We start from the raw sequence: 13084 nt of genomic DNA, 5'->3' as shown, positions 1-13084 counted from the left end.
TGAGCCACTGTGCCCGGCCTAAAGTTATATGTCTTTGAAGAAAATATAGCACTTATATCTGCCTAAAGAAATATCTTCTTGGCCAGGTGCAGTGGCTCACACCTGTAATCCCAGAACACTGGAAGGCTGAGGTGGGAGGATTGCTTGAGGACAGGAGTTCAAGACATGCCTGAGTAAGATGGGCAGACCCTGTGTCTACAAAAGAAAAGAAAGAAAGAAAGAAAGAAAATATAAAAATTAGCCAGGCATGGTGCTACATGCCTATAGTCCCCGCTACCTGGGAGGCTGAGGTGGGAGCATCACTTGAGCTCAGGAGTTTAAGGCTACAGTGAGCTATGACTGCACTACTACACTCCAGCCTGGACAACAGAGAGAGAGAGAGACCCTGTCTTTAAAAAACATAAAATAAATAAATTTTAAAAAGAAACAACACCTTCTCTATTGGCGATGCACACATCTTAAATCATGGACCTGACTCTATAAAAAGCACAATTAAAACATTCAGTACTGTTATGTAGCACTTTAAGAGAAACCTAAAGTATAAGCTGTTATAATTAAATTTAAAAAAAAGATGTGTCAGGGAAGAATGAACCCTATACTCAATATGAACTCTGTTTTAACCTGTGGCACAAAGGAAAATGTCATGCAGTACATGTTACCTACCTTCCTTCCTTCAAGCAAGTCACAGGCAACATAGTTCTCGACTAAAATGAGTCATACTGTGCTAAAATCTAAAATGCAAGGCCTAAAGCACAGGGAAGTTACCAATCTTATAAAACGTTTTGCTCTAGAATCTACTACTGCACTCAGCATGGAGACGGTCCTCCTCGTTTGTGGAAACAAGTCAGGCTTTGGTGCCAAAGAGGGCAGGGTATGAATCCTGGCTGCATGCTAGCCAACAGTGGATCCCTGGCCAGTTCCTCAGCTTCTCAGTTTTTACATTTGTAAAACAGGCTACATTTTTTGTAGCAGATCATGATAAGTCCTAAATTAAATAGTGAAATAAAAGATCTAACACAAAGGAGACATTCATGGAAAATAGTTCTTTCTGCTCTTCCTCGTGTCTGATGTTGCTTCTCCTCCTCTTCTTACCCTCTTTCCCACCCTCCAAAATACTTTATTGAAAACAGCTTTTTCTTTTCATAAATGGATCAAGGACCTAATTGTGCACATGAACACTTCAGAAGAAAACAGAAGAAATATGAAAGCCAATTTCACATGAATCAAAACTATATACAGCCATTGTCTTAGTACATTCAGGCTGCTATAACAAAATACCATAAACTGGTGGCTTAGAAACAACAGGAATTTATTTCCCAGAGTTCTGGACACTAGGAAGTCCGAGATCAAGACACTGGCAAACTCGGCGTATTTTTCCCTCATCCTGGCTCGTAGATAGCGCATTCTCAACCAGGCAGCTCTCTGAAGTCTCTTTGCTAAGAACACTAATCCCAATCATGAGGTCGCCACCCATATGGCCTCATTACTTCCTAAAGGTCCCACCTCCTGATACTATCATGTTGGGGAGTAGGATTTCAACATATAAATTCGGGGGTGGGTGGGGGGACACAAATATTCAGATCATAGCAGTGATTTAAAAACACAAATAAATTAAAAAAAAAAAAAAAGGTCATCCATTTTCCCTCCAATCAGAGAGACCGATGTTTGCATTCTGGTGAATACACTTCTAGAAATTCTCCATACCTCTTTTTATATGCATGTAGGTGAATTATTTTTTTAAACAAAAATGGAATCATAATCAGTAACTATTGTCAACCAACTTTTTTACTGTAGTATTTGGTGAAAATTTCCCATATCATTAACTATTTTTCTACTTCATTTTAAAATGGCACATAGTATTCCATTTTATATCATTTATGTTATTTTTCATATTCCTGCTACTTTAAACAATGCAATGATAGTTACTGCAGTGAAATCTTCTAATATGCTCATGACTGTTTGCTTGGGATGAATTTCTAAAAACAGAATTGTTGGGTCAAAGAGTATGCAAAAAGGGTCTTGATAAAAATGGCCAAACTGCCCCCCCAAAAAAAAACCTGACCACATCACTCTTCAACCATCAATGTATTTGCTAAGATTTGAATGTTATGTTCCCCCAAAATTCATATGTTGAAATCCTCACCCACAAGTGTGTGGTATTAGGAAAAGGGGCCATTGAGGGGTGGTTAGGTCATCTTGGCAGTACTCTCATGGATGGGATTATTGCCCTTATAAAAGAGGCCAAAGACCCCTCACCCTTCTACCATGTGAGCTCAGAGTGAGAGGATGGTGGTCTATGAGGATATGGGCTCTCAACACACTCCACATTTGCCAGTGCCTTAATCTTGGACTTTCCAGCCTCCAGAACTGTGAGAAATACATTTCTGTTATTTATAAGCCACTCAGTTATATGGTATTTTGTGGATCGAGCAGGCCAAAGACAGAATTAGAGTATTTTTCCTCTTTTATCCTTCCTAGTTTACTTCTAATTTAATTTTTCAAAGCTTAAAACCCCTGACTGTACTTAGTTTATTTGTTGTCTTTCCCTCAGCCCAAACCACATTTGGGCATTTCTCTTACAATGAGATTTTTTATAATGCAAGTGAATATAACAAGACAGATTAAGTAGGGTATGAGATTTGCATTATGCAGACTACTATGATTATAATGGAACTAAACTCTGAGTTCAAGCTCACACACAGTACAACAGGCTTGTTAAGATACAGTTGCTTTTGTATAGTGACTGTACCTTTTTGTTTCAACAATGACAAGAATGGGTTACAAAATATTGTGTTAATTAGAGTGCTGGGGCTGTGAGAGGTCAGGAAAGGAGTGTCCCTTGAAACAAAGCTGGTGCAATCACAGGTGTACTCAGGGGTGTTTGTTTTACAGCTACTTAACTGTGAACATTCATGCTCCCTAACTACTGGAGTTTCTAAGGAAATATAACTGATTTCTAGATTCTAAATTCCTTTTCCCTTTTGGAACAATTTTCTACAGAACACGGTTTACCATATTTTTAATATTTTTAGTTTTTAAGTAAAGTAGGGTTTTTTGTTTGTTTTTTTGAGACGAAGTCTCACTCTGTCACCCAGGTTGGTACGCAGTGGCACAATCTTGACTCACTGCAACCTCCGCATCCTGGGTTCAAGCGGTTCTCTTGCCTCAGCCTCCCCAGTAGCTGGGACTACAGGCATGCACCACATGTCCAGCTAATTTTTTTGTATGTTTAGTAGAGATGGGGTTTCACCATGTTGGCCAGGCTGGTCTTGATCAGGTGATCTGCCTGCCTTGGCCCCCCAAAGTGCTGTGATTATAGGCATGAACCACCACACCTAGCCACAGGTGAAGTAGTTTTTGCCAACAGTGTGAATGGAAAAGTCAATAATGTTGAAAATGTTATCAAACATTTTCAAAAGTGATGATGTAGAAAACAGAAAAAAGAGAGAGAAAAAAAGCAGCAACAGTCCACTGAAGCCCACAGTGGCAAAAATGCCATTCACGTGGGCACTGCCAAAATGACCTAATTTGTTCATGAATTTGTTTAAGGTAATCTACAACACAAAAGGTCTCTTTCCTGAGTTCTTCTATGTCTGAGAATGTCTTGTCTTTGACCTTGAAAAACAGCTTTTGCCTCATAAGTCTGAAGAGATTTTAATTCCTCTGGCATTCACCACTATGAAGAAGTCGGTTTCTTTTTTCTTTGCTCCTTTGTAGATAATGTTTTAAAAAGATCATCTCTTTATCATTTATTCATGACCTGTAAACATTTGCTACAGTTATTCAGAGGACTGAGTATTCCCCATAATTCTGCCTAACTAAGGTAAGCTCTTATTTCTCCACTTAGGCATGAGTTTTAGCTCATGAAAGCATCTTCTTATCTGATTCCAGCTTTGATGACTGTTTTTACTCCCGTGGTTCTATCCTCTTCACCAAGAACACCTTTGATCCTCAGACTCTTCATTCACGTCTCCCCTACCTGTCATCTTATCACTTTCTTTTTTTTTTTTTGAGAAAGAGTTTCACTCTTGTTGCCCAGGCTGGAGTGCAATGGTGGAATCTCGGCTCACTGCAACCTCCACCTCCTGGGTTCAAGTGATTCTCCTGCCTCAGCCTCCTGAGTAGGTGGAATTACAGGCATGTGCCACCACGCCCAGCTAATTTTTGTACTTTTAGTAGAGACAGGGTTTCTCCATGTTGGTCAGGCTGGACTCGAACTCCTGAACTCAGGTGATCCACTCACCTCCGCCTCCCAAAGTGCTGGGATTATAGGCGTGAGCCACCACGCCCAGCTTCTCTTATCACTTTCATTCCTTCAGCCACACTGCATGCTTTCTGGGGGCACGCCTCAGGTTTGTCGTCTCACCACCCAGGTGTGTCACGAAAACACTAATCTGACTTCATTGATGGTCCCAAGAAGCACAGGCCTAACTATTTTCATCCAAATAATTTCCATTTATTTTATACCCGAATCTCATTCTGCTTGATTAAAAAAAATATTAATTGGATTCTTGGCATCCTTTTTCTACATGAAAATCCATTTTAATCCTGTATTCTTTGATGTTTTAAGATCTAAAGTACCAGGACGATCATTACTTTTGAACAGAAGAGCAATGTTATTAGACATCTGTGGCTTGACCTGTTTATGTTTAGAAGTTTATTTATCAAATATAACATAACTTTGGCTCTTTGAACTTGCCAAGTAAAACGAAGACAAATGATGGATATGAAATCTTCACATGTGTAGTTAGGGAAAAAAACATTAAGAAAAAGTAATCTGTGTATGGAAAAGTGTTGGGCTGCCTTTGTGAGAAATAACTTAGTAGTCTGTTACTTCCACGTTGTCAAAAAACCGAAACAGATAGCAAAGGAAAAGTAGAGGATTTCATTTATTGTTTTAAGTTTCTTTTGAGTTCAGGAGGGAAAACTATGATTTGAAAAGATTAATATAGACATTACATATTTTATATTGGAAGCTAAATTCATTCTTTGTACTGCAGAGGTTCTCTTTAAATAAATCTTTGACTACGATAATCACAAAATGAGCTATGCTCTCTTATTTAAGTCTTTTATGTTTGTTATAAGACCTCCCAAGTATAATTTTCTTAAAATTCAACTTCACTATCCAAGATCTTGGTATTCACCTTTTATATTAAAACATTACATAATCATAATATATTTTATCCCAATTTAGTCTTGTCCCCCCTTATTTATAAAATGTGGCCATCTCTTTCCAATCTTATGGCTGCACAGCTATGTTTCAAATGAAGAACTTCCCGACACTGAAATGTCACCCATATTTGTAAAATTTCCATTTCTATCTCCATATTCTTAGAAGCAAAGATGTTCACTATTCTAAGTTTAAGAAATAATGAATTCCTTTAATATAAAGAATCCGGGCGGGGTGCTGTGGCTCACGCCTGTAATCCCAGCACTTGGGGAGGCCGAGGTGGGTGGATCACTTGAGGCCAGGAGTTGGAGACCAGCCTGGCCAACGTGGTGAAACCCCGTCTCTACTAAAAATACAAAAATTATGTGGGTGTGGTGGCGTGTGCCTGTAATCTCATCTACTCGGGAAGCTAAAGCATGAGAATCACTTGAACCTGGGAGGCAGAGGTTGCAATGAGTCGAGATTGCACCACTGTGCTCTAGCCTGGGCAACAGAGCAAGACTCTGTCTCAACAAAAACAAAAAGAAAAAGTATCCTATGATATAGTTCATGTCAATTTAATATATTTTGACATTGTAATATAGACCAAACATCTTTTAATACATTTATAAACATTCCAAGGTGCTTGCATCAAATTTAACTTAATAACTAATTTTGAAAAATATATTAAGACACATTTTCACCAAAAAATTCCTTAAGAGTTTACCCAAACAGAATAAATGAAAAAGGAGTACTTTATATATTAGTAAACACAAATGAAAGCACGAAAGGGCTCAGTTCACTCATTCTGGAAGGTTTTTTTGATGCTTAATGTGTGCCAGGTGCTGCGCTAGGTGTTGGATCTAGATTTATCTGATGCCATCTGCCTCAATGTAATCACTCCGCTTCCTTTCTCCTACTTCCCTCTCAAAAACAAGGCATTTTTAGAATCAGCACCATGTTGTTATGAGGCAATTCTAGTGACTCAATCTTTCTGAAGCATCCTTTATTAGTATCTGAACTGTTGTGTTTTCCTAAGTGTCAGGAGATAGCAATGACTTATTACCCAAGGATTAAGTGAGGCACAGATAAAAGTAATTTCACAAGTAAAAACATTATTTTATCGAAATACACTTCTTTGGATCAGGCAGATGATGTTATAGATGTGGAATAGATACCTACAGAAAGTAATTATTTTGTTATATATTGCTTATAGAACTTCGTATTTGTCTAATGCTTTTGATTTTTGCAAAGCCCTTACTTTTACTTTATTTTCAACTCTCTTTATTTTCTGATTATTAATATTAAAAATAACTATGTGTAATATACAAAAAAACTGCCTCACAATTTCTGTAACCAGAGAAAACAACTATCAACATATTGTTACATATCCTCCTAGTCTTTTTTTCAATACATTCATTATTATTTGCTGTCCATTAACTTTTCATTTTGGCTCTCTGTGCATTCACTGGATTACTTTTGTTTTACACATGCAGATTCATCTGACACCTGTAAGTAGCAATTTGTAGGCCTTTCACGTGAAATCTGGGCCCCTCTAGACAAATCTACCTGGCAGCTCAAAAACATCTCCAAACATAAATTCATTATCTTCTTTCCTCCTCTTGAGCTTCCTAGTCTGTCAATTTTTGCCTCTGTTTTTTTTTTCCTCCCTCACACACTACACTGACCATCAAATGCTGCTGTGTGCCCCTTCAGTGTGCCCCTTCCCCTAAGCCCTAGTCTCAGACCAGCACAGCCTGCCTTCTTCATATCAGATTCATCACAGAGTTGATGGTAAACTAAATGTAGAGCAAACAAAAAGTAAAGAATTTTCTTTTCCCTTGACGTTCTCCAACGGCTCTTCACTGACTACAAGGTAAATCCCAAATCCTTAGCAAGCCAATGAGATCCTCCCATTTTCAAGTCTCCCCTTCCCTCCCAGACTAGAGCCACCAAAAGCAGCAGTGAACTGGGATGCTCTTGACTTGAGGTCTGATGCTCCATCTAGTGGTAGAGAACATCGCCTTGGGATGGGACTGAGAAGCACGCCAGGTCAGACACTGGGAGAGCCAACAAACCTGCCAAGATGAGAGTTTGTCACCTCTAGTCAGATTTGGAAAGGGTCAAGGAATGTTGGAATTCTACCTAGAGGTTTTATCTAAGCACTGGCTTCTCCTGAGGAAATGCCTCAAACCTCCAAACTGGTTGCTATCATTGTCATTCTTGAGAGATGGTAAGCTTCAATGGCATTTCTTTCTTTTTTTTTTTCAGAGACAGTGTCTCGCTCTGTCACTTAGTCTGGAGTGCAGCAGATTTGTGCACCTTCCAACTCCTGGGCTCAAGCAATTCTCTCACCTCATCATCCCAAGTAGCTGGGACTACAGGTGTGTGCTACTATGCCTGGCTAATGTATTTTTTGTAGAGGCAGGATCTTGTACATTGCCTGAGCTGGTGTTGAACTCCTGGCCTCCAGTGATCCTCCTAACCTTAGCCTCCCAAAGTGCTGGGATTACAGGTGTGAACCACTGAGCCTGGCCACATTTCTTTACTTACTGCTACCAAATAAATCACAGGATACTTCTGACCCAATGACTACACTATTACCTATGTTCTTCCAGAGTTTTCTTGAAACTCCAACAATTAAAAATAAAGTATTCATTTATCTATGTATTAACTATTCCTTTCAATGCACACTTAAAGAGCACATGTCATGCTGAAGACACTACACAAAGCTAATACTCTAGGGTCTAAGTCACCCCAGCCTGTACATAGGTAATCAAATACATCCATGATAACAATGCAGAAGGGAAGTCTAACCTGGACAGGGACAGGGAGGGCTTCTGGAAGAAATGATGACTGAGCTGATTTTGTTAAGTCAGGTAAGAGCCAGTCAGGTAGAGTGAAGCACATTGTTTCAGACTCAGCATTACACATGCGACAGAGTATACCACATAAAAAGGTTATCCTACTACAGCTAGAAATCATAAAAAAAAAAAAAAAAGCATACGCTTTGGGGTCGGGTGCAGTGGATCATGCCTGTAATCCCAGAACTTTAGGAGGCCAAAGTGGGTGGATCACTTGGAGTCAGGAGTTCAAGACCACCCTGGCCAAGATGGTGAAATCTCGTCTCTACTAAAAAAAATAGGTGGTAATAAGTGCTGCATTGCTGAAAATTAGCCGGGCGTGATGGCGTGCACCTGTAATCCCAGTTACTTGAGAGGCTGAGGCAGGAGAATCGCTTGAACCCCAGAGGTAGAGGTTGCAGTGAGCTGAGATTGTGCCATGGCACTCCAGCCTGGGTGACAGAGTGAGACTCTGTATTAAAAAAAAAAAATGCTTTGGGAGGCCAAGGCAGGGGCATTGCTGGTCAGACTTCGAGGCCGGAAGACTCCTCGAGACTAGAAGCTTGAGACCAGTTTTATAGTGAGAACCCCATCTCTCTCTCTGAAAAAAAAAAAAAATTATATATATATATATGTATGTATGTGTGTATGTATGTGTATATATATAGCTGAGTGTGGTGTCATGTGCCTGCAATCCCAGCTACTCAGGAGGTTGCGGCAGAAGGACTGCTTGAGCCCTGAAGTCAGAGGTTGCAGTGAGCTATAATCCTACCACTGTACTCCAGTCTGGGTGACAGTGCAAGACCCAATCTCAAAACAAACGAAAGATATGAAATGCAGTTTTCCTTAATCCTCTTCCTCTTTTTGGAAATAAGGGATAATATTTAATATTTACATTTTAAGAGGAAGTTTATTAATAGCACAGAAGTATCTTTCAACAGGTTGACAGTTATAGCTTTTTATAAAATACTGAATAGCTTGAGATTAAAAACATCCATTAAGACATGTAATACATTATACTATCATCTTAGCCCACTGTAAAGCTACAAACCACAAGCTTTCGGCTGCCGATAGATCATCTGCCTGTACGGTAGCAACATCAGTAATGCAGCTTTTATTACTACCTCAAAGGTAGTCCATTTTATCTTTGAATACTGTTCAAACACTGTTGGAAGGTTTCATTAAACATGGATACAAGGTATGTTTCCCTTACCTTGGACCAAGTTTAGGACACCCCAGAACAAGTGTCATTGCTCTGTTACAAGGCCACATTTCATTTACCGTATTTGCCGTGTGTTCTTAGTGGCTGCCCTTTGCTTTCTCTCCCTTTCCTAGCAATCTCAAGTATGCCATGACCTGTATGCCATGCCATATGTCTTCCAACACTGTTGGAAGGTTACATTAAACATGGAGACATGGCCGGGCATGGTGGCTCATGCCTGTAATCCCAGCACTTTGGGAGGCCCCATCTCTTAGATCACGAGGTCAAGAGATCGAGACCATCCTGGCTAACACGGTGAAATCCCGTCTCTACTAAATATACAAAAAATTAGCCGGGCATGGTGGCGGGTGCCTCTAGTCCCAGCTACTCGGGAGGCTGAGGCAGGAGGATGGTATGAACCCGGGAGCCAGAGCTTGCAGTGAGCTGAGATCGCACCACTGCACTCCAGCCTGGGCGACAGAGCGAGACTCTGTCTCAAAAAAAAAAACAAAAAACAAACAAACAAAAAAAATGGAGACATAAACATATGTCTTCCTGTAACTTTGGTATTAACGAGGACCAAGTTGAGGGTGACCCAGAACGAGTGTCATTGCTCTGCTACGAGACCACATTTCATTTGCCGTATTTGCAGTATGTTCTCAGATACTGCTCTCAGTTTTCTCTCCCTTTCCTAGCAATCTCAAGTATGCCATAACCTGTATGCCACGCCAAGTTCTGATTCCTGGCACCCTTATTTATTTCATTTATTTGCATTCTCTTTGAAACAAAATCCATGTGTGTATGTGATAGAACAGTAGGTGTGAGATGGATGATTCAGGTCAAGCTAGATATGCCACTTCTGCGAATGTAGTTTCAGACGCACGGGTTATTCTGAGAAACTATATAACACTGTGGACTCATTTCAAGATTCCCTTTAAGACTCCCAAGTGTCTGAGGTCAGGAATTCAAGACCAGCCTGCTCAACATGGTGAAACCCCGTCTCTACTAAAAATACAAAAAATTAGCCGGGCATGGTGGTGGGCACCTGTAATCCCAGCTACTTGGGAGGCTGAGGCAGAAGAACTGCTTGTACCTGGGAGGCAGAGGTTGCAGTGAGCCGAGATCATGCCATTGCACGCCAGCCTAGGGGACAGAGCAAGACTCTGTCTCAAAAAAAAAAAAAAAAAAAAAAGACTCCTAGGTGTTTTTATTTGTTTGTTTTTGTTTTTGTTTTTTTAACAAAACAAAAAAACTTGCTAGGCCAAGTCTCCTCCATTTTCTACTGTCTAGCAAATGCCAAAAAGTACAGGCATTTCTATCAGCATATTTATGAATATGTCTACATACATTAAGAAAAATATTTCTCATAAAGAGAAAGTGACTCTTCATTAGATAAACGTTTAGTAGTACACAATACATTCTGGGCACTGTGCTAAATGCTGGGAACACAAATTTAAATGAGACATTATTCTAGTGTGATCCCCTTACACAAGATTATGTATGTAAAGCAAGGGCCAGGGGCACATAGCAGCTGCTCCATAAACTGTTACCATTATTATGATCAATCACAAATGATAGTCTTTTAAAAATTCTTATAGATTTTTTAAAATGAAAATACTGCAGTAACGCCATGAATACTCACCAATACTATAATATCTCTTTAGTTCTGTACGCCTGATCTCCTTTAACTGATTACTTTTTCTCTTTTTTTTCTCATCAGTCATATATTCCTCTTCCACAGCAATGTTGCACTTGTCTGGCTCTAAAACTACTGTATTGGCATCTTCCTTCCCAGTATGAGTCCTTGCAGCTATAGCTGAGGCTGTCTCTGCATTTTGTTTGGCTTGTTTTTTCTTTTTCAATCTAGGAAAGAGGGAAAAAAAAGAAAAAACATTGGAGAGATGATTTGCTGGTAGGAATTGTATTAATTTCATGCTGCTGGGCTTTGAAAACTAATGAACTGATACAGAAAACACTTTCCTTATAATATGGTTCATTACATGTATTGTTCTTTTTTCTTTTCCAATCACTTACAAATTCTTACATGGAGATCTGTGGCCTTTCTTCCACTTGATATAGTCAATATTATGTCTCATAAAATTATTGAGAACTGCCATAGGCCTGAGGAAAAATGAGATTCTTCCACAGGCTATGAAATTTTGAGTATTTTAAAAAATCACTATATATGGTTATGCTACTAGAATGCCATGTTTGGAAGATTACATTTTAAGAAAATGCTTCTGGTTTCAGTGGTACTTTTGACTAATGGGCAAGCACATTTGTAAAAACAAGTCCTTTGTAATTGGCTCACATACTGAGTAAAAGGATTTGGCAAGGTGTGAACTGGGTCACATACGAGTAATTCTTTTCCGTTAAACATATGGCAATAGTAGTGAAGAAAGAGCTGCATTTCCTAAAATAGAAAATTCCATAATGACAATACATGATTTTCATTATGATTACTGATAGCTGGCTGATTATTTGATTATTAGTTAACATATTTGATGTTACAAATTCTTTACTCCTGAGCCAAAGATATGTAAGAGATAAAGTTAGCATAATTCACTGAAAGCCAATACCTCAAAATATTTTCAGTAGACACATCACTCTGTAATTAATTGATATGTCACTCTGTACTTGATAGTTGAGAATGTTTTTGCCTTACCAGAATCTAAGTGCTTAGAGAACAAGGGCCTTGGCCTCTAGTATATGTTGTACTCTACTCATATATAAATACGTATTTTTAAATTATGTCCCTTTTCCCTGTGCCTAGATAGAAAGTATCTGGGGACAGTTAGATTTCTCTCATACATTTCTATTTCCTTCACCCTCTTGAGCATATGTCCAATTTGATGTCGGGCAATGGATGAGGACCAGTTTGGGTAGAAAAATGAGATAACTGTAGGATACACAGGGACTGAAATTTGATATTTCACTGCATTGCTCTGTGATGTCAAACAAATCAATTTGGCAGGCTAGAGAGGTCCCTCCCTGAGGCTACAACACGTAAGAGAACTCTGACCTCAGGCTAGGAATTTCACACCTTGAGCCTTAGTTTTCTTATATCTTAAATGGTGATAATTGTACTTCCTTAGGTCTCTAACAGGATCTTTTCTTAGGCTTAATTGACATAATATATGTCAACATATAACACAAACAGAAACAGAAATAGTAAAATATTCCCTAATACAATCATAAAGACATGACAACTAAGCATGGTAAGAAAAATGAGACATTCAGCTTTGGAGATAAAGGTCCCATATTCCAACAAGGTATTTTAACTAGGCTATTATTCACTGAACACTGAGCAGCCAGGTTCTTAGATATTCATTGGCTAACAAATTAGTATATGGCATAAGAGACAGAGCAGCAGAGGAAAAGTCATAGATGAATATACTTCCCATCTCTTAGTTTAGCTGTCTTTTAATGTTTGTTTAAAAGACCAAAACTGGAAGTCCTAGCCAGAGCAATCAGGAAAGAGAAAGAAATTAAGAGCATCCAAAATAAAAAAAGAGGAAGTCAAACTATCTCTGTTTGCCAATTATACAATTAAATACCTAGAAACCCTGAAGTCTCCTCCATAAGATTCCTAGATTTGATAAATTCAGTAAAGTCTCAGGATACAAAATCAATGTACACAGATCAGTAGCACTGCTATACAGCAACAATGACCAAGCTGACAATCAAATCAAGAACTCAAGGACAGGCAGAGAAAAAAGAGAGAAAAAAAAAAGAACTTAAAATATCTCTATAAGGAAACTTACAAAACACTGCTGAAAGGAATTGTAGATGACATGAACAAATAAAAATACACCCCATGCTCATGGACTGGAAGAATCAATATTGTGAAAATGACCATACTGCCCAAAGCAATCGACAGATTCAATGCAA

At 38.9% G+C, this 13084-nt stretch overlaps 1 protein-coding gene across 9 annotated transcripts in view; it reads right to left on the bottom strand.

Moving 5' to 3' along the window:
• Positions 1-13084, bottom strand: part of NCOA7 (nuclear receptor coactivator 7) — a 154254-nt gene that overhangs the window by 65969 nt on the left and 75201 nt on the right. For all 9 annotated transcript variants that reach the window (XM_055391567.2, XM_055391570.2, XM_055391571.2 and 6 more), the window contains exon 3: positions 10836-11056. In XM_055391567.2, coding sequence (XP_055247542.1) covers positions 10836-11056 — 221 coding nt within the window. The remainder of the gene's footprint in view (positions 1-10835; positions 11057-13084) is intronic.

Source organism: Gorilla gorilla, chromosome 5 (assembly GCF_029281585.2).
Source record: "Gorilla gorilla gorilla isolate KB3781 chromosome 5, NHGRI_mGorGor1-v2.1_pri, whole genome shotgun sequence".
In the NCBI taxonomy this organism is placed as follows: Eukaryota; Metazoa; Chordata; class Mammalia; order Primates; family Hominidae; genus Gorilla; species Gorilla gorilla.
This window is presented reverse-complemented; position numbering and strand designations above follow the sequence as displayed.